The sequence below is a fragment of the Cervus canadensis genome, chromosome 13 (genome assembly GCF_019320065.1).
Source record: "Cervus canadensis isolate Bull #8, Minnesota chromosome 13, ASM1932006v1, whole genome shotgun sequence".
In the NCBI taxonomy this organism is placed as follows: Eukaryota; Metazoa; Chordata; class Mammalia; order Artiodactyla; family Cervidae; genus Cervus; species Cervus canadensis.
This window is the reverse complement of record NC_057398.1, coordinates 23,290,592-23,311,752: the sequence shown is the minus strand read 5'-3', so window position 1 is coordinate 23,311,752 and position 21,161 is coordinate 23,290,592. Positions and strand designations below refer to the sequence as shown.

Sequence of the window (21,161 nt, the reverse complement as noted above, 5' to 3'; positions counted from 1 at the left end):
CCCCAAAGAGATCAATCCTGGGAATGAGGACTGGAGAAGGGGGTGTTGTAGGACTAGGGTGGAGTGAAACGGTTTGCTCCCCCTAGGTCTTGGAGCCTGACCTCCAGGAGGGCCAGCTGAAGGGCTCCCTGGCAAGTGGGAGCTGGGCTGGTCTCTGCAACACACCAGCAAACCAGGTGCAAGGCAAAATCAGATGCCCAGTAGAGGCCCTGGGGAGGGGCTGGGACTGTGGACTCTCATCTTGAAACATAAATTAGAGCAAGTACTTTGGCTGAAAATTTTCCATTGCTTCCTATTACAAGCTCCTAATGGTGGCCCACCATTAGTTGGTGACGGACAGGGAAGCCTGGCATGCGGCAGTCCCCGGGGTCGCAAAGAGTTGGACACGACTGAGTGACTGAACTGAACTGCATGGTGGCCCATGGGCTCGGCGTGGTCTGGCCCTGCCTGCTTCTCAGGTGGCACCTTGGAGCGTTCTTCCCTTATTCACTGTGCTCCGGCTGGACTGCCTTTTTCCTCCTCCTGACTCATTCCAGCTTATTCTCACCTCTGGGCTCTGCGCTGACTGCTTCTTTTGTTGAGAATGCTCTTCCCAGACCCTCACATGGCTGAGGTCACTTTGCTATTGGTGTTTAGTCATTAAGTTTCGTCTGACTCTTTGGCGACTCCATGGACTGTAGCCCACCAGGCTCCTCTATGGGATTTCCCAGGCAAGAATACTGGAGTGGGTTGCCATTTCCTTCTCCAGGGGATCAAACCCGAGTCTTTTGCAGCTCCTGCATTGTCAGGCAGATTCTTTACCACTGAGCCACCTGGGAAGCCCCCCATGAGGTCACTTAGGTCTTGATTCAAACCTCAGCCCCTCAGAGAGACCTTTCTGACTGCTGCTGCTGCTAAGTCGCTTCAGTCGTGTCTGACTCTGTGTGACCCCGTAGAAGGCAGCCCACCAGGCTCCCCCGCCCTGGGATTCTCCAGGCAAGACCACTGGAGTGGGTTGCCATTTCCTTCTCCAATGCATGAAAGTGAAGTCGCTCAGTTGTGTCTGACTCTTTGCGACCCCATGGACTGCAGCCTACCAGGCTCCTCCGTTCATGGAATTTTCCAGGCAACAGCCCTGGAGTGGGTTGTCATTGCCTTCTGACTACGCCCTCTGTATCATTAATTTCATTTTTTAGCATGGTTCTCATAATTGAGACGATCCCATATATTCTTATGTTCCTTTTTTTTTCCCTTGTCCAGTTCCCCTCACTGGAATATAACTCACATGAACTGGGATCTTGCCTATCTTGTTTATTCTGCAGCCTTACTGCCGAGGCCAGTGCTTGGCACCTCTAGGTGTTCTTTAAACACAGGTGAAACAAATACTGTCCACTCTCTGTCTTGTCTGCTCCTTCAAAACCATTGAGAAAGTCTTGTTAAATATTCTGGCTGGGGACTGTGAGGATGCTCGGGGCGAGGGGGTGCAGGAAGAACTGCAGCTGTGACTGGGGGCGGCTGGTCCTGGCTGACTGACAAGCACCATCAGGGTTGAACTTGCGGAGGCATTTCCTGGGGAATCCCAGAGCATACTCCCTGCCCAGCAGGTGGGAGCTCCAACTGTTGTGGGGCCTTTGAATGAGTTTCCAGGACTGCTGCAACCAAGGGCCACAGACTGGTTGGGCTTACACAACAGAAACATATTGTCTCACAAACTGGAAGTCTGAGATCAAGGTGTTGGCTCCCTTCTGAGGGCTGTGAGAGAGAATCTGAGGGCTGTGAGGAAGAAATCCACCATAAAAGGAGTTTCCTTGGTGGTCCAGTGGTTAAGATTTCCCCTTCCAATACAGGGGGTGTGGGGTTCGATCCCTGATCTGGAAGCTAAGTACATGTCTTGTGGCCAAAACATAAAACAGAAGCAATATTTTAACATGCCTTTTTACTTAGTCCTGTCTGACTCTTTGAGACCCTTTGGACTGTAGCCCACCAGCCTCCTCTTTCCATGGGGTTTCCCAGGCAAGAATACTGGGGTGGGTTGCCATTTCCTTCTCCAGGGGGACCTTCCTGACCCAGGGATCAAATCTGTGTCTCTTGTGTTGCAGGCAGATCCTTTATCTGCTGAGCCATCTGGGAATTCGATAAAAACTTTAAAATGGTTCACATCAAAAAAAAAAAATTCACCAGGAGAGTCCTAGGACTTCTCCTATGAGGGCAGCTGCAACCAGAGCTATGTACGGAGAGTGGGGAAGTTCATGAGACTGGCCTCCAGGTCTCCCTGGACCCCTTCTCTCTAACTACTGGCTTTGCTGGGCTTCCATCAATGCCTTCCTTTTTCCGAGCGGCTCTAAGACCCAACCAGATACCCTGCTCACCACTCGGAAAGCAAATCTCTGTTTTAATTGCCTGTGCAATTAGTGCGCTCCTAGTGTCGAAGCCATCACCTGGAAAAGCACTTTGGCTAATTTGAATTTAAGCGGAGTTCTAAAATGACTGAGGGCCCTGCTGTGAGGGTCCGGGCACCTTCTCATCATTCAACACAGCACCTGCCAACTCCTGGCCTTGAGAGCTGGTGAGCAAATCTGTCCACAGCTCCCCGCCCCCATGGCCCCCTCACCCTCCACCCCCTCGAGCAGAGCAGGGCAGGTTGCAGGTATAGGCTGCTGCTGCGTGCAGAAAGCAGGCACCTAACAGCTGCCCATCCTCCAAGCAACCAGAAACAGAGAATCACGCCAAGAACGGAAACTCATGGTTGGGGGGTGGGGGCTTCTAGGAGGCAGAATGTAATTGTCTTGATTGAAATTTTCCTGGGCCACCAGCCAGTCCTGTTTCCATCTCGTCAACCTAAACATCAAGAATTCCCTTTTCGTGCTTCCGCCTGAAAGCTCTTGTCTCCTTTTCAGCCTCTTCAAACTCCTTATCTGAGCACAGCCACAAAGAAACCACTTTTCACACAAAAACTATCTTGAAATTGAAAAAGAATGCAGGACTTGTGGCTCTCTGGAGGTCCCACCACCTGAGCAGGCCTTGCTGTGGGGGTGCAAAGGTTGGGGGTGGGCAGGATTGACCTTGAATTCACCAGGAAGGGACCTTGTGTGAGGCTCTGAGCAGCTTTGGCTGAGTGAGGGAAAAGAAGGCAAGAGAAACAGGCAGAATGTAGTTCCTTTATTTTAAAAATACAGTCACTGAGGAGCCCAACATGTGTTCAGTAAAAAACTGGACCGGGGACCCCTGGCTGGGGTGGAATCCAGCACAGGGGCAGGAGAGAAAGCCTGAGAGGGTATCTTTCAGAATCAACTGTCTTCTCCGTTTCCTCAGCGTCCACACTTGGTCTCTTCAATAGGGAAATCTTCTCCCTAACCCAGTGTTTCCTTTGGGGTAGAGGGAAAGCTGTTATGAGATTCCAAGCCTTTTTCCTCTACGGGGAAGATGGACTCCCCTCAATGGTGAGTTTTGTAGTGAGACTGGGCACGACCCTTCTGGTTCCCCTCTCTAGGGAGCCCTCTGCCCATGGGGATCAGCCTCTGCTTGTTCCTCTGTGCCCTAACCTCAGCAGCCCCCAACTTCTACCACATGGGGGTCTTGCCCAGACTCACAGAGGCCGTCAGTTGGCAAGCCCATTCGACTCTAACACTAAGCTACCTGTTCCAATCTAGGGGGTATTTTGGCCTCCATCTATCTTACTCTTTGCTGTATTTATCAGCTGATTTTAAACACAGGTGGAGGGTAATGGTGCTGTTTACTGAGCCTCCCCTGAAGCCCTTTGGCTGACTTGCCCCATCCTGTAACAGGCTCTTAGGCCACCACTTAATGTGGGATGCTTGAATTAGGGATTCTCCTACTTCATTCTATCGGAAGATGCTGGTTCTTAGATCTTACAGATGCCTGCAGTTCCCTTCGATTGCTGTGCCACCTTGGGAGCTGGCAGAGACATTCCTTGACCTGTGACCTCCCGAGGGCAGATAGGCCGAGACACGGAGTCTGGATTAGATAGAGACTCACTCTTGGATCTCAGCCCCTGCTGACCTGGGAAGAGCGCTGGCGGGCCTGCGTCTGCATGTGCCTGACCTACTTGTCCATTAGTTGGCCGACTGGATGGGCTCCAGGAGAGCCAGGGAGCAAGTCGTGAGGTCTGCCCTTTCCCAAGTCTCTTTAAAAGTCCTGACAGGCTTGGGAAGTGAGTGGCCGGTCATCCAGCTGGGCAGGAGGCATTGACATGGGCTTCATTCAGCCTGCGGTCTGTGGGAGTCAGATGTATGTTGGCCCTCTTGCAAGCGCTCACAAGGATGTAAAACAGTCTCAGGCAGAAGGTCTGCTTCGACACGGATGGGCTTTGCACAGCTCTAAGCAGCACCACAGTGCTGGGGTAGTCACTGTGGATCTATGGAATCATTACCACTATTGCCGGCAAAGAGCAATAAAGTGTCACCAGGAGGGGTCACTGAACTCTCACAAAATTGCCCTTTGGGTTAGCAATGGGGATGTGTCAGTGATGTCAGGACAAACGTTTCATTTTACAAAGGAGAGATGTGAGACCCCAGGGGAAGAGTTATGTCAGGTCACAGACCTGGCTGGTAGCAGAAGCAAGACAGGAACCCAGCTCTCCCATCCACGGGTGACCGGCGCTCCTCCGCCCTGTGATGGAACCTCACCGGGACGTCCGGAAACCTCTGGCTTCCCCCTTGCAGTGCACGTGATATACGTGGATGCCCATGCACACATCCTCTCTCTCCCTGGATGCCCCTCCTGTCGCGATGGTACCCGCTGGCGCAGCGCCCTCGCCCCTCCTCCGGCTCTGCCCCGACTCGCAGCCTCACCTGTTGTGAACTGGGTGGTGGAGGCCCCGCTCTCGTTGGCTCCGCGGACCGCGCTGACCCACACCTCGTATCGGGAGCCCGGCCGCAGGGCCTGTACCGAGTACTGGCTCAGGGGAGGCTGCAGCCGGAAGGTGGTTTTCCCGCCTTCCCCGCCCACCAGGCCATACTTCAGGAGAATGAAATCGACTTTGGCTCGAGGTGGGGTCCACTCCACGAAGGCCACGGTGTCGGAGACATCTCGAACTAGGATCTGAGTGGGCCCATCAATGACTAAATGAGGAAGAGCCAGCAGGAAAAAAAAAAAAAAAAGTTTGAGAAATGAGCCTTTGACTTTAGGAAGCTCTTTCCTTTCCTTTCCTCCTTACATTAGCCTGGTCTGTTAGAGAGAGGATGGGTATTGTTATCCCATTTTACAGATAGGGATAATGAGACAGTGAGATGGAATCTCTTTCCTGTGGACATATGGTTTGACAATGGGTGAATGGACACTGGATCTCAGGTCCCCTGAGGCTGTGACTTTTTTCAGGGCTGACACTTCCCAGTTTGGATGGAGGAAGGGCACTTACTGGCTTGAGAGGGCCAGCTCTGCTCTGTCAGGAGTTTATGGGACAAAGGACAGAGAACCATGCTTCTTGTGTGTGCCCAGCTGTCCAGCCTTCACCTTCTTTGAGCCCCAAGGAAAGATCTATGAATTAGCAGTCCTGTCTAAACACCTGAGACTTCCAACTTGGTTGCCAGTGAGGGCATCATGAATATCCAAAAGATATCCCTGCTCAGCCATACCAACAGCTCAGTCAACCAGTTGCTAAGATGCTCAAAAACCCAACAGACATTTATATTTGTGTATGTGAAATATGCCTTCTGGGTAAACTTGCTCTTCTGTTAAAAAAAAAAAAAAAGATATCAATCTTGGAACAGCCTCTTGTGGGTTATTTTTTCCTCACTGGTTCTTGCATATTCCTGAGTCAGAGGGCACTGCATTACACCCAGTCCTTCCGGGCTTCTGAATATTCAGCACGTGTCCCTGGCCCCGGCACTGAGCAGCCAGGGGAAACCACTGTGTGATGGCTTTATCTAGAAAAAACTGGTTGATTTCCTAGGGGGCCTACCATCCATGGTTCTGATATCCACTTAAGGTCCTGTTCATATCGAATTAAGTGATGGTGGAGGTGGGGCAAGGTGAGAGAATGTGGAAGGGAAATAGAAAGGGCTTAGTGAGTAGAGTAGAAAATGGTGTTCTTAATTCCTCATGGCATGTCTACATGGCTAACATGCCCTGTTTTAATTACTCATTATCTTCTAGAAAGAGCTGACTCGGCTTCCATGTTTTTATTTATTATGGATGACACCCTTCTAGCTGGGGCTGATTAATGTTACTATTAATATTCTTCAAGGATTAGGAACCGGAACCACAGGCTCTGGCTCTCTGGTTAGTTGGTGAGCCAGGACTAGTGTGGCCATTCTGTACCATCTTCACACATAAATAGAAAACATCTGATCTGGATGGAGCCGGGAGGGAGAGAGAGGGAAAGAGAGAGAGAGAGAAGAAGGGGAAAGGGAGGGAGGTGGAGACAGAGAGGAAGAGGGAGGGACGAGGGCAAAGGGGAAAATGTGACTTATAGTAAATACATATTTGGTCTTCCCTTCTTGGCACAGAGCTCCTAAAACCCTTGATATTTTCTAAGTGATCAAAGTGGTAAAGTTGTCTCTTGTTGAATGGACTTGTGGACACAGCGGGGGATGAGAGGGTGGGACAAATTGAGAGAGTAGCGTTGACATATATACACTACCATGTGTAAAACAGATAGCTAGTGGGAAGCTGCTGTATCACACAGGGAACCCAGGCTGGTGCTCTGTGATGACCTAAAGGTGCTAGGGAGGAGGCTTAAGAGGGAGGGGATATATATATATAGTTATGGCTGATTCCCATAACTGGCAGAAACCAGCACTACATTATAAAGCAATTATCCGCCAATAAAAAAAAAAAAAAGAAAGAAACATGATCAAGCTTTCCCCATTTAAAAAAAAAAATTTCCTTTTCCTCTCTGTAAAAAAAGTTGTCTGTCTCTTGTTATGTTAATGAATCGAGGTTGGAAGCCTGTTGTTAAGGGACCCAACTAGGTGATTAGAGGGTTGGAACTTTCAGTCTCACTTCTGACATCTGATCAGTCCATCAACTGTGCTCAAGTAATGAAGCCTCCATAAAACTCCAAAAAGACTGGGTTCGGAGAGCTCCCAGTTTAGGGAACCAGAATGCTTCCATGTGCCGCTATGACAGGACCCCAATTCCATGGGGGCGGAAGCTCCTTTGTTCAGGGCCTGTCCTGTGTATCTCTTCATATGGCTGTTGATTTGTGTCCTGAAATATCCTTTGTGATAAACCAGTAATTTGGTGAGAAAATGGGTTTCCCAAGTTCAGTGAGCTGCTCTAGCAAATTGATGAAACCCAGAGAGGGGGTCGTAGAACCTCTAATCTGTAGCTGGTCAGTCAGAAGGACAGGTGACAACACCTGGGTTTGTGACTGGCATCTAAAGTGGAGGATGGTCTTAAAGGACTGAGCCTTCAACCTGTGGAGTCTGATGCTCTCAGATGGTAGATGGTGTCAGAACTGAGTTGAATGGTAGGATACCTAGCTGGTAAACAGAGAATCGCTTGGTGTGGGGGACCCCACCCCCAAACACACACACACTGGAACTGGGTGCAGAATTTTAGGAGCAAACAGAGAGAGAGAGAAGCAGAAATGAGTGACCATGTGGCATTTCTAGAAAGATATAGAGAATAACTTGATTCTTGACTTTCCATTTCCTGGTTCAAGTCTTTGTGAGACTCAGATGCATTTCAGGCCCTGGGGTTCCATGAGACACTCTGTATCCTTCCAGTAAATTCTCTCTTTTGCTTCAGCTACTTTTTGACCATTTTTCTTCCATATTACCAGAGTGTCTTGACTAATACATTTTTTTTTTAAACAATCCTCACCGGATCACAATCTTGATTGTCTCCAGGATGGAGAGTCCCCCTCAGGACTGTCTCAGCCTGACTTTGAGCCTCTCAGTCTTTCTGAGTTGGGCCTTTCCCTGGGCACCCCACCCTCTTTGTGGGGCTAGCCCAGTCCTTCTCTCTATTAAACAGCTTGGGATTTGGGGTCTGGCACTGGCCAAAATAAAAATCACCAGACCATTTTGCTTTCGGTGCCACCTGGTTTGGAGTTAAAACTGTGTTTCATATTTGGGTAATAATGAGATGTAACAGAACACATCCAGATGTTTTCTTTCTTGCACGCTGAATTTCATGGTTTTAGATAACTTGGCCTTTTTAATTTCATTTAATTTAATAATGAGATGGGGGAGATGTTCTCCGAGCAGCTGAATAAGCATAATACCTGAAACATAGTAGAGACTCAGTACATGGGGCTGAATAAATGATATAAAGAGATGATTCTCAACAGTCATAAGAAAGGGAAGCATTTCAATGAACTGGAGCTCCTTGAAAAAAAAAAAGTTACAAAAACTCTAATGACCATGTCAGGCTTTTTCCATCAGCTCTTTAAATCTCCCAATCCTAATCATGATGATTGCTTGTATTAGAGTGTCACTGTGAGGCACCAAGGCCTCTGGCTGCAGGAGGTCTTGTAATTTGAATTCTCAAAATGGCCTGACTGGAAGAAGCCAGCCTGCGTGCCTGACGAGGACTCAGAGCTTCGCAAGAGGGTTGGTGTGAATCAGACCTTAGCAGAAGGAAATAATTAAACAATGGTTTCTTAAAAACAGCAGACGGGGCTGGGAGCCAACCATCTTTTCTGCTGCCCCTCTTGTATTCGGCCTTTCAGTTGGCCACTGGGTAGCCGTGTCCCATTCCAGTCAAGGAGGTATCAGCTTGCTTTCAATTTAGGCCCTAATTTTTAAACAAACACACATCCTCCTCAAAAGGTAAACTGGAATAAATATTTTTCTTTCCATTTCTTTGTGATTCTGTACACAATTCCAAAATACGAACTAGGACATTTTTTCCTAAGTGAAAAAAAATTTTGGCCTGGCTTGACCACAGATGACAAGATCAGGAGCTTTTCATTTTAATCTTAAGAAAATTCCAAATTAAAAAATAAATACTGCCAATTTTGTCAAAATGTGGTGTAAGTAGAAGCTTAAAGCAGAGTCTGTCTTTTCTAAGTGTGTCAGTATTTTGGAAGAAAAGCGTCTTACATCTGTAATGTTCTTCTCTGCACTCTTAGGTACCATCTTCTTTTAGCTTTTTGTTCTCTGCTAATACTTTTTTGGTATCAAATCACAGAAATGATTTAGGGACCCTGAAACATTCCAAATCAGAAGAGGAGAATGAACAATTACCTAACCAACTCTTCAGGGTCCAGCATAACCTTGGGAAGCAGAACTGGAGAAAAACTCTGGCCACTGGAGAGATTCCTACAGAGCACTTTTAGCTTTACGGCTATAGAGTTTCTTCTAAAACATATTTGGATTAGTACAGTGGTTTTAAAGCCTTTTGGGGAGGAGGGGGGGTCATATTCTTTTTTTAAAAGAAGAACATCTTAAATTATTGTACAAAATACAAAAGAGATGAAAGTGGAACTGCCTTGGTGGGAAGGTGGGAGGGACATGGGAGTGGGAGTAATAAGAGGCTGGGATCTCTACTGCCTCCTTGCCTTGAGGAGCTGTCACGGAACCCTGGGGCTCTAATGAAGCATAATCTGGTGCCACAATAGTTTTAAACCAATATTTTCTTGACAGAGCACAAACCTCAGCACCTGATGCTATTTAGCTTGGATCCAGTTAACAAAGTATGAATCACTAATCCGTAAACATGGGCTCATTATATAGTGTTGTGGTTCCCTTTTCTGGCCAACCTGGCCTTCGCCCTGGACTCATGACTGGTTTTCTTAGGTGTCAGTTTCTGTTTATAAAAAATAAAGCTCTCCCAATATTCGCCTAACTCAGTCTCTATTACAGGGAGTGTTGCTTAACCTTTGAGTCTCAGCTCCTCCATCAATAAAATGAAAACCAAAAGTGATATCAGAAACTATTTATAACTTTTGAGAAACCCTTGGTGGAGGGCACACACACGCATTATATTTGTTAATTTACAGCTTTGAGGTTGAACATCCTTTGTTAGCTAAGGAAACAATAAAGCAAAATGTGATACAGTTAATGACTCAAACATAGAAATATAATGATCTTGCATGAGAGGAACTGTGCAGATGAAATAATAATCTACTTAAGTTGTCACCTTGAACAGTGACCCAACCCACACTTACTGGTTTGGAATGATGTGTTTCCTCCTGCTCTGTCACTCTGAAAGGTGTTCTCTGAGTATATGTATACACACTGTCATCAACTCAGTGCTAATCACTTTGTGTGCTTTATCTGATTTAATCCTCATGTCATTTCTTTGAAGAAGGTATTATCGTTCATCATTGTCAAATGGATCGAGGTTTGGGAAGGGTCTTAGGACTTTCTGCACACCTCACAATAAGCAAGAGTGTATTAGCTCTTGCTGGTTCCAAAGCTCAAGATATTAGGGGCTTACAAATGAAGTCTCTTAATGAGTAAGATCAGAATACAGACACACTGGAGATCTGAACAAAGAATTTCTAATAGAATACTCTCCTGGGTTTCTGGGTTTGCAAGAATAAGGAAGATGTTCACCTAAGCATCTGGTGGAATAAGCTCCATCACCAGGCACCAAAATTAATTTCAGCTGTGGGAGAAGTCCTACCACCCCTTTGTCTCTCTTGATTGAGTCTGCAATTCTTCCTGAATGAACCTTGTGTAGTCAGAGCGAGAAAGGTCAGAGGCACTTACCAGTGGAGACGCTGGCCGAGGTAGGGGGGCTCCGGGCTTGCTCTTTCAGAGCCACCACATTGACAATGTATTCCTCCCCAGGCTTTAGTCCCGTCTGATTGAAAGATGTGACGTCACTGGGGAGCTGGGCAATCACCCCTCCTTCATTGTTCTGGTGGGTAGAAGGAAGGGAGAAGCAGAGAAACCAAAAGAGGAAATCAAGAGGAGGGGAAAGGATGGGACCCTGATTTTGAGTTAAAGATGAGGACCACTTCTCTGCCCTCCAGGCTGACAGCTAAGTGTCTGGGGCCAGGAATGGCTCCCAGCAGGCTCAAGAAGAATGCCAATTTTCGAGAACATTTCTTTGGCTTCCCCTGCTTCTACTGAGTTTGCCAATAAAAATTAGTCATGAGATGATGTAGACATTTTTGCCAAAAATGAAATGTTTGATGCTTACCATATATCAGATTTTTTTTTGGCATTTATCATGGTGAGCCTGCCTTTGGCTATTTAGAAGAGTCTAGTTGTGTATGTATGTGTGTAAACATCTTTATGTACATGACAACATATTTCAAACTAAAACGTTCCCAGTTTTTTTTTTTTTAATGAGCTGGAGCTATTATTTTGCTGTGTCTGGAGTTTCTCATAGTGTTACACTGGCTGCAAATCTGTCATTGTCTTGTTTCCCTTTTACCCCGATGAGTTAGGAATCAGTGACACAACCATGGAGTACAAAGAAGCGGAAAAGGGTAGAACAAAGAATAATACAAAGGAAAGAAGAAAGAGACACACTGGTGAAAGAAGAAGTGAAAAAGATCAACATGACGTTGGGTCCAGGGTTTAGTGTCTCTGTCCACTTGTCTGTCTGTTGGCCTATTCTTATACATTTTCTCTTTGTGCCTCAGAAGTGGAGGTGACAAGAGGGCTATTTTTTGTGGCACAGTCCTTTTCTTATAATCTTCGGTCTCTGTTCATGTCACCTGGAGTGCCCTATATGTATTTTATATCCATACTCTTATAAATCAATGTTACAAGTGCCTCCTACTAGCCTCAACCTACAGATCATACAGTTATTCTATGTGGCTGTATATTTGACCTAGGTATGCCCTGGCTAGCCCTCTCTCATTTGGAATTTACATATTGGATGTAAAACAGGCAAACCTGGCATTGTTTTGTCTTGCCTGAGCAGCAGAGTGGCATGATTCTGTCTGCTCTGTTATGAACCCAATCGCCCACCATACTTCTTTGACCATTTTAATGCAGATAAAACATGAAGAAACTACATATATAGAAAATCTGCTTAGATGTAGTTAGCTTGGCATGTCATGACTATATCCCCACAAGAGAAGGAGATGTCCTGTCCAGTTCAGGGGACAGAGCCCTGGACTAAGAAGTGGAGACCAGGTTCTTGTTTTAAGCCTGCCACCAACCAGCTGTCTGATATCGTGTAAGTTCACTGAGTCTTATTCTCTATAAACTAAACAAACTAGATGTAAAATTAAGGGTCATTCTCTGTGAATCTGAAAGTCTTTTGTAGTTCCAACAGTCCATGCCTCTAAGAATTTTGAAGTAAAAAGAATAGTAAAATCATAGTCTTATGAGCCAAAAATGCGTCATCTGTCATTAAGTCTGATGAATGATTTGAAAAAATGTTCTTTGATATTGAAAGACGAAGACAAAGGAAAGGAATGTGATTAAACATTGTATGTATGTGTGTGTGTGTGTGTGTGTGTGTACCCTCATGAGTGATATAGTTAGGGAAAACATCAGTGCCATTAATAACTCCTAGAAAAACTAGAACTAGTCAGGCACCTCTGGCAACTTAGAAAAGTTAATTTGCGGATTAATAAAATAAAATACAACCTTGATGAATGGAAAGAAATCTTAAGATCCTTTTCAGCTCAAAATGTTTAAAGAAAATTTTTCTCAATGAATAGGTCATGCATGGTGTTTTTGTGTTACATCTCTGACTTTCAGAGGCTGAAACCACATAGGTCGACTTTGGGGGCTTCTGCCTGCACAGAATGAAGTTGTGGGTTGCCTATGAGACTCATTGGCTTTAGCTTTTCTTGTGTCCTAAAGAGAAGCCCCAACTTTTTGAAGGTTTAGGTTTTCAGACTCACTGAAGCCGCAGCTTGCTAAAACCTAAAGTTTTTTGAGCAGAGAGCTGGGTCTGGCTGCTCCCCCATTCTCCTGTCACCCAAGGCCTGGGTACCAGGCTTGGGGCCATTCTTGTTAATCAGTCATTACCACATCTTTGTGAAAGAAATGTTCTGTAGCCTGCCAGTCATTACCACACCTTTGTGAAAGAAATGTTCTGTAGCCTGCCAAGTGCCCTTTTGTGCCCTTAATGGCTTGGAGAGAGAGACAGAGATTGTGTGTGGGGGGTGGCTTTTTTGCTGCCCCAATCCTAAGTCGAGGGTGTGGGTATGCCCCATCAGGCTGTTTGGCTTTCTGACAGGTGGGCGTTACCTTTGGAATGAAGCTGATCTCCCACCCGTCGAAGGAGAATGAAAAGGGCTCCCACTGCACCTCCACAGTGGTCTCTGTGATCGTCTTGAATCGGAGCCCTTGCGGCGTGGAGAGATCTGGAACACAGCAATGTGGGTGACGGTGTCATGGCTAGCCCTGGCAGGGGCAGAGAGCGTTACCTGGGCTCCCCCCATGCCATGGGTGCCGCAGCGTGTGATGGGCTATCCCAACCTCATTACTGACGCCCTGGGTTCCAGGCAAGGGGTGGGCCCAGGCCACGCTGGTGTTGGTGCTCAGTGTGAGCCAACAGAGGAGTGAACCCAACAAACACCTAATAAACACTTTTTATGCTTTCTATTCCATAAGAGGTTGGTGTTAAAATCCAAAAGGCACACTTCCCTTTCCTTACTAAGGTGTTGAGTCTTGGCATTTAACATAATGCCTTCTTCAGAGAAGCCAAACACCATCTTCGGAGGCTTTAAGGGTTTCTGAGAGGCGGTGTGAAGGTTAATGCCACTGTTCCTTCCTATACCCGGGAGAAGGGGGCACAGAGAGAATCAGCGAAAGGCGTGGAGCAAGCCAACTTAAGAATAGAGACTTGAACACTTTTCTCCATCACATGATGTGCACTAAGAATATCTTGTTTAGCTCAAAGCACCACTCTAGGATGGCCTGAAATTTCCATTTTGTGTAGCAAAATGTGTACCCAAGCCAAGCAAGGGTGTAAATAAGGGACAGTAACAGATACTGGGGTTTCTGCTTTCACTCCACGAGTTCCTGCTTTTCTTTCTCCAGCTGTTGCTTGGTTCTCTCTTCCCTCCCTCACTCAACTTCACCTCAATCTTGTTTTTAGTTCCTCTCCTAATTCCCTGGCTTTCCACTCCCCACACCCTCCCACCCCTCCCGCCCCCAAACACACACATGCACACACAGGTGGAAGTAGGCTGGTCCTAATGGGGTTCCAATTACCAGCCCTGAAATACGACAGCACGACTTTTCTCAGTTCTCCAGGGAGCCTGATCCCATTTTAGCTGCGCCTCTCCTGGGACCTTCCCATTGGAAGACTGACAGATTCTCATCCTTCCTGTTTGGAAGCTTCCTCAGGCTTCTTGGTGAAAGGCAGGGCGGCTCCTCAACCCACTTGAAGGTGTGTCAGGTGAGTTTACATGATTCTGTCCTTGTCACCTGGGAGCTTGCCCGAGGGGATACCCTGAATTGGCAGAATAAACGCCACGGGAGATGGAAACCTCGCCACGGTGCGTGGTGCACGTGGATCAGAGCAGAGACGCCTGGGAGTCGGGCCAGGCCCTCGCTGTGATGACTCATCCCGGAGCAAGGTGGGGAAAGCAGCAGATGGTGACCTGCCTCTCTACGCGATCACTGCAGATATTTTAAACTGGTTCTCAGGCACCAGAGGAATTGAAGAAAAAAAAAAAAAAGGTCAGATATAAACAGAGATAATTATAGGCATATTAAAAAAAAGTCAGCATTCAGAGTGGGGAGTCCAATATTCTAACAGGATCTTTGTCACCTGAGAAGCAAGGGGACAGAATGACTTCTTAAATCCTTTCCCCTCTGCCTGTCCTATGCTTGCAGCACAACTCAAGACCTTGGCCTCCATGAAGCCGTCTAAGCCAACTCTTTCCACTTTGTGCATGTGCGTTCTGTTGCTTCAGTCATGTCTCTTTTCGACTCTATGGACAGTAGCCCTCCAGGATTCTCTGCCCATGGAGTTTCCCAGGCAAGAATACTGGAGTGGGTTGCCATGCGCTCCTCCAGGGGATCTTCCTGACCCAGGGATCCAGCCCCCATCTCTTATGTCTCCTGCACTGATAGGCGGGCTCTTAACCATCAGCACCACCTTCCTACTTCAACCTCTTCTTATTCTGAACTTTTTTGGCATTTGTTACCCAAATACCATCTTGTCATTTGAGACCTACACCAAATGGGCTTGGATCGCTCATCCCATATTTGGTGATAAGTCTCATTTACCAACCCAGGGGCTGATGTTTCACGGTCACATCTTGTTTTGGTTTCCTGCCACTACTAAAAATCTCTGTGTGATGTAATAAAAAAAGTAAGTATTTGGTCTTTGTCCTGATACAACAGCTCCTAAAACCCTAGGAATCCCCAGAGGGCAAAGAGTATCTTTTTTATGATTATGAGATAACTGGTAGCCCGGGCCTCCTAGATGGCTGGTTTGAAGAAAAACCCAGGAGTGATTTAGAGAGAGGGTTGGAACTCCTGCCCGCAACCTCCAATGAGGGGAAAGGGGCTGACTTGAGTTAATCACCAATCGCTAGGGGTTTTACCAATCATGCCTGCATAATGAAACCTCCATAAAGGCCCTAACAATGGGGTTCCGAGAGCTTCTGGGTTGGTGAACACATGGAGTTACTGACAGTTACTGTGCAGAGAGAACACAGAAGCCCTACACACCATACTTTGCCCTATGTGTATCTTCCATCTGGTTGTTCTTGACTTGCATCCTTTCTAAGAAATTGGTTATAGAGAGCAAAGCGCTTTCTTGAGCTCCGTGAGTTCTAAGGAATCACCAAAATTAAGGACGGGTTGTGGGAACCCCTTAAATGTAGAGCTGGCTATTCAGAAGACCCGTGACAACCTGGGACTTGTGACTGAAAACTGATGTGGAAGCAGTTCTGAGAGACTGAGGTTTTTAGCTTGTCAGATCTGATGCTAACTCCTGGTGGATAGATATTGAGTTGAAATGAACTGTAGGATCCCCAGCTGGCATTTGAGAGCTGAGGAAGTGGGGTTGGAAAGACAATTGAAGAATTCCATGGTATATAAAGAAAACTAAATAACAGCCCCTTCCCATCTCTTTCTTATTCTGCTCTTTGATGTAATTAATGTTAATAGTTGGTATGCAATCTTTTAAAATGTTTCTGTTCTTAAATAAGCATACAAAATATAGATACATACCTATAGCAGTTTCTCTGTTATAAATAAAAAAGAGAAACTTCCATTTCTCATAGAAAAGGGTTTAGCATGCTCTCTATCTCTTTTTTGCCCATTGAATCTTCCTAAATGATGCTTTAGAGATTCAATGTTTATAATTGAAATGGACCATTAGGGTATTTTACTAAACAAAAGATTATGAAGAAATAATGCCACCTCTCTCTAAGGAGAAGTGGGTGTTTTCAGTTGTGGTTTTAAATAAGATTTTTTCTCAGTGTGTTATACACTTGCCATCTGTGATATACCATTTAGCACTTGCTTATTATATGTCCTATTTCATGTCTGCTGGTTTTGAATCTCTAACTAGATTCAAAGTCTGTGTAAGTCTCATACTTTCCTTGACTTCTAATCAGACTCAAGCTTATAACAAGTCAAAACTCAACAATTAAAGCACTTTTTGTCCTTTCGGCTCTATAATAGATAGGGGCTGTCTGGGATGTGGAAACTCTGCTCTTTTGGAAGTGTCTTTTTAAAGATATGCCCTTTCCTAAGTGGGTCACATCGGAAGCCCTTCCCCTTGAGAGCAATGATAACTTCAGGCATCCCTGAAGAATTAAGAAAAGACACTACCATCATGAATGCCCATGATCTCATGTAGGAGAAAAGAAAAATGAAGCAGGAGGGGGAAATGGTACGTACGGGTGGCCACCTTGGCAGTGATGGGAAGGCTGAGGATGTTGCTAATGACAGCGTAGACGCTGATGTTGTAGGTGAGACCTGGCTCCAGCTCTGAGATGGTGACGCCACTCCAATCTCCAGGCACCCGCTGCTGGAGCTGGAGGCCCCCCAGGGCCGTCGGCTGGTAAGAGATCACATATTCCGTCACTGCCATCGGCCCGTCCCATTCCAGCTCAATGGACCTGTCGCTGATACCAGCCACTCGCAAGTCCTCTGGAGGGGCAACTACCAGGAGGCAATACACAGATAGCATGAGCTCAGAGGTCTGCCTTCCCCATGCTGGACTCAACTTCCTTCCTCACCTCTCACCCCACACGCCCTGTTTGTATGTTCTCAGCTCACTGACTTGGAGTGATAGGGAAGTCCCTCGGCAGGCAGGTTCTTGTCTTTTCTATGCTCGGTACTCTCATCTCTATAGGGCCCTGAGTTAGCAGTGGGCTGGAGCCTGCTCCTACTGGCTTGGAAAAGTTAGTTGTCAAATTTTGCGAGACATTTTAAAATAGTCATTGTGAAATATTAAATTGTCTAAACTTAGAATTAGATAATTATCTTAAGAACAAAAGTAATAAATACTCCAAACTCATCACTGGCAGATGACTTCACTACATTTTACTATTATCTGTGCCCTTAAGGCAATTTCCCTGTGTTGTATCTCTTTGGTAGAAACAGTGCATGCCCGCTCAGTTGCTAAGTTGTGTCAGACTTTGCGATCCCATGGACTGTAGCCAACCAGGCTCCTCTGCCCATGGGACTTCCCAGGCAACAATACTGGAGCAGGTTGCTGTTTCCTCCTCCAGGAGATTTTCCTAACCCAGGGATCGAACCCATGTCTCCTGCATTACAGGCAGGTTCTTTACTACTGAGCCACTGGGGAAGAAATATTGCTTTGGCCAAAAAGTTTGTTCGGGTTTTCCATAAAATGGGTGGAAAACCCAAATGAATTTTTTGGCCAACCCAGTACTATTTGATTGTGTTCTAGTGGGCAGCTATTTCCAACTCAACCTTTAGTGACTTCACGCTGGTAGTCTGAAACTGGCCATGAAGGGAGTATTTATACCATGGGAGCTGGCAAATGCTACAAAGTAGAGCTTGTTATTTTTTCCCTCAAAGAGCTAGTTGTTAGATATTTAACAGCATACGTTGGCTAATATTTTTGGAGTTTAATAAATTATTGTTATCAGATTACTCTGGAAATGTAACTTGTGTTACACAAATTTTTATTAACCTTGATATAGGGGATGATGACAAAGTAGCATTCCTGTTCTACTTCTCAAAGACTATTCAAAGACTCACCAAAAATGAAACCTCATTGCGATAGTCTTTCATGTATGATTCCCTTGGGAAGTGAAGATTCAGTGGTAGTGGGGGTATTAAATAATTGAAACTTTAAGACCAATTAGGAAGTTAATACCAGGGTGCCTGTAATTGGACCTGCCTGTAGGTGAACTCAAAGATCATGCCAGTATTTAAATAGTCATAATTAACTTATAAATTTATGTGTAGTTGGAGGCTTCGATTAGCTTAAGTGTTGTCACTGGTGTTGAATTTCTGAGAATTCTCTCTCTTTCCCCCCTTACTTGAGCAGAGGACTGAGGACTGCTAGTCACGGGGCCACGTGAGTGAGAAGTGCCTGCTCTCTCTATGGTGCTCTACCTCAAATCCTCATCAGAGGCAGAAATGAAGACTCATATGATGGGAATTAGGAACATATATTTGCAGTGCTGGCCATTTGCTTTGATTGCTTTTGCCCTGAACTATTCATGATATGAAACAGTATAAATAGCAGAACTTCTTGTGATTTAAGAAGTTATATGTTGACCAAGACAAAAAAAATTAACTTTATTTTTAACAATTTATTATAGCTAGATGAATGTAAATGAAATTTAAATAATTAAAGTTTCAAATAACTTGTAAGCCTATGTCATTTCTAACTCTAACATGATATTAGAGCTTTGAATTCCACTAAGATCTTTGGGTTAGCCTGTATAATACATACCGAATGACTCTTGGACCAAGGAAGGAACAGTTGATATATAGAACCTATCAGTATTTTGCATGATTATATTAATTATTTATTATGCACCAAGCACTAGGCTAAACATTCTGACATGGATTTTCTCATCTCATCCTCTCACCAACACTATGGGATCAGTATTATTTTTACCCCTGTTTTACAGAGAAGAAAACTTGGTTACACAATCAGTGAACACAGAAGCTAGGATTTGAACCCAGGTGCAATGATTCTAGAAACTCTAAGCCAGTATGCAATACAACTTACATTTGCATAGCATCTTGGTCTATAAAACACCATCTAACTAGAATTTTTTTTAAAAAATTATTTAATAGCAGCACTCTGAGGTAGATTGGGAAGGTATAATTATCCCAACTTTACAAATGGATAGACAGACCCAGGCGAAAGGACCTGCCAAAAGTAAGGGAGTTGGGTCGTTGCTGAACTGATCATCAAGCCGAGGTCTTCTATACTTGGTCTACACTCTTCCACCTTGGATGTTCTTCCCCCTACAGTTTGTAGGATGGGTTATGGATTGTGCCAGATGCTTTCTTTCATTTGTACAGAGCCTCAAAAATAAATTACATCAGTAAATAATTCAGACTGTCTTTTAGGATGGAAATTCTAGGCTGGTGCTTATCCTAGTGGTCAGAAACTTCTTTTAAGGATTCTCTAGTGCCTGCCTTTTGTGATTCAACACATTAATTCCAAGTTTCCAGTGTGGGACTCCTCCTGTCACGGTGACAGAAATGGCCATTCCAAATTTCAAGTCACCAACAATTCTTAGAGCATTGAGAACAAGTTGGTGAATTCATTTTTTGTTGCTTTCTCCGGAAAATAAAGCTAATCACGACAATAGAGAATGATCCAAGCAGCACATTTGGGGATTTTAAAGTTAAAAAGACTGCAGAAGGATTTTCTCATCTTGACAACTTAGCTTGGCAAATTTTTTATCTTGAGACCTGAGCCTGGGTGGTGGGAAAAAACAACCTTCACATCTGATGCGAAAGAAGCAATAATGTCCATGGTGGAAGAAGCATTCTTGACAGCAGTAGCTCAGCAGAAGAGACCATCACCACTCACCCTATAATTTAGCAGAAGCTGTATAAACTGGGTGTCAATAATTCTTATAAAATGAAATGATATTGAACTAGAAAGCAAACTATAAAAGAGCTGTATGCCTTGATTCAAGGAATTAAGTGGGGCTGAAGAAAGTTTTCTATTTATTTATTTTTGGCTGCATTGGGTCTTCTTTGCTGCATGAAGGCTTTCTCTAGTTGCTGTGAATGGGGTCTACTCTTTGTTGCAGTGTGCAGGCTTCTCATTGTGGGGGCTTCCCCTGTTGCAGAGTACAGGCTCTGCCCCATGGCACATGGAATCTTCCCAGAGCAGGGATCGCACCTGTATCCCCTGCATTGGCAGGCAGATTCTTAACCACTGGACCACCAGGGAAACCACACAAAGTATTCTTAGTCTTGCTTTCTTTGGGGCTCCAACTTGGAAACTTGTGGATGAGCAGGCAGTTAAAAAGAATTAACTGTAGCTTGAGGAACTGGAGTTGCTTATCTGGTAAGATGCCATGCTGTTTACTTTTTAGATCTGGCATCAATTTGCACATATGCTGTGAGAGCAGTTGGAATTAGTTCCATGAAGTGTCTTGCACAGAGGAGCGAGTGAGGTCAGGTGCCAAAGTTCGGACTGGCTGCAGTGCAGGCCAACACAGAGGTTGATGGTGATGAATCTCTGCACGTCTGACCAAAGTCCAAGGAACGGCTTTCTGTATTGTTTCAAGCCTCAACTCTGGTGGTTCTTTCACCCTGCTTCTTCACAGGGACTTGTGACCAGTTCACTGGCCACCTCCCACACTAACCTCCTTCACCAGGGAGACATGTGGACAAATGGTTGAACAAGCACCCCTATCCTGTCTCCAACACTTAGTAATTTTTTATCACCTGACAGAGCTCAGCTTTCATATCAAAAGACTACTTCTTTATGCATGTGGCTTTTACCATTTTTATTTTCCAATTCCACTCTACTTAGCATCCTAGGGAGGATTAAAGAGTGCTAGAAGTTGGTAGGAAACCAGGGTTCTTATTCTTGCTCTGCCATTAATTAGCTGTCTGGCTCTGGAAAAATATTCCTGTCTCCCAGGGCTGCTGCTCTTCAGTTTGCAAAATGAGAAGCCCTGAGTAGCTTCTTTCTAAGGCCTGGTTTAAGTGTTCATATTCTTTTTTGTTGTTGTTGTTCTATTGTCTTTACCTGGCCAGAGAATAGAGGTGGAAAGGTTGAGATCTGGTCTCATGGTCCACTGTGAGAAAGATCAAGGCTGGGAGTCAAATAGAGCGGTCTTGTCAACTCTGTTCAATTGCATTCAAGCTCTAGCAGCCTAAGGGACCTCAGAATGAAGTCCACACAACGGGCCCCCATTCTCCATGCCC

General features: G+C 45.4%; 1 protein-coding gene across 1 annotated transcript in view; it reads right to left on the bottom strand.

Annotated features, from left to right (window-relative positions):
- The window catches only part of TNR (tenascin R), a 462,914-nt gene that overhangs the window by 64,138 nt on the left and 377,615 nt on the right, over window positions 1-21,161 (bottom strand). The window contains exons 5-8 of the mRNA XM_043486081.1: window positions 16,674-16,937; window positions 13,056-13,171; window positions 10,605-10,755; window positions 4,791-5,060 (exon numbers count right to left, since the gene is read on the bottom strand). Of these exons, the coding sequence (XP_043342016.1) occupies window positions 4,791-5,060; window positions 10,605-10,755; window positions 13,056-13,171; window positions 16,674-16,937 (801 nt within the window). The remainder of the gene's footprint in view (window positions 1-4,790; window positions 5,061-10,604; window positions 10,756-13,055; window positions 13,172-16,673; window positions 16,938-21,161) is intronic.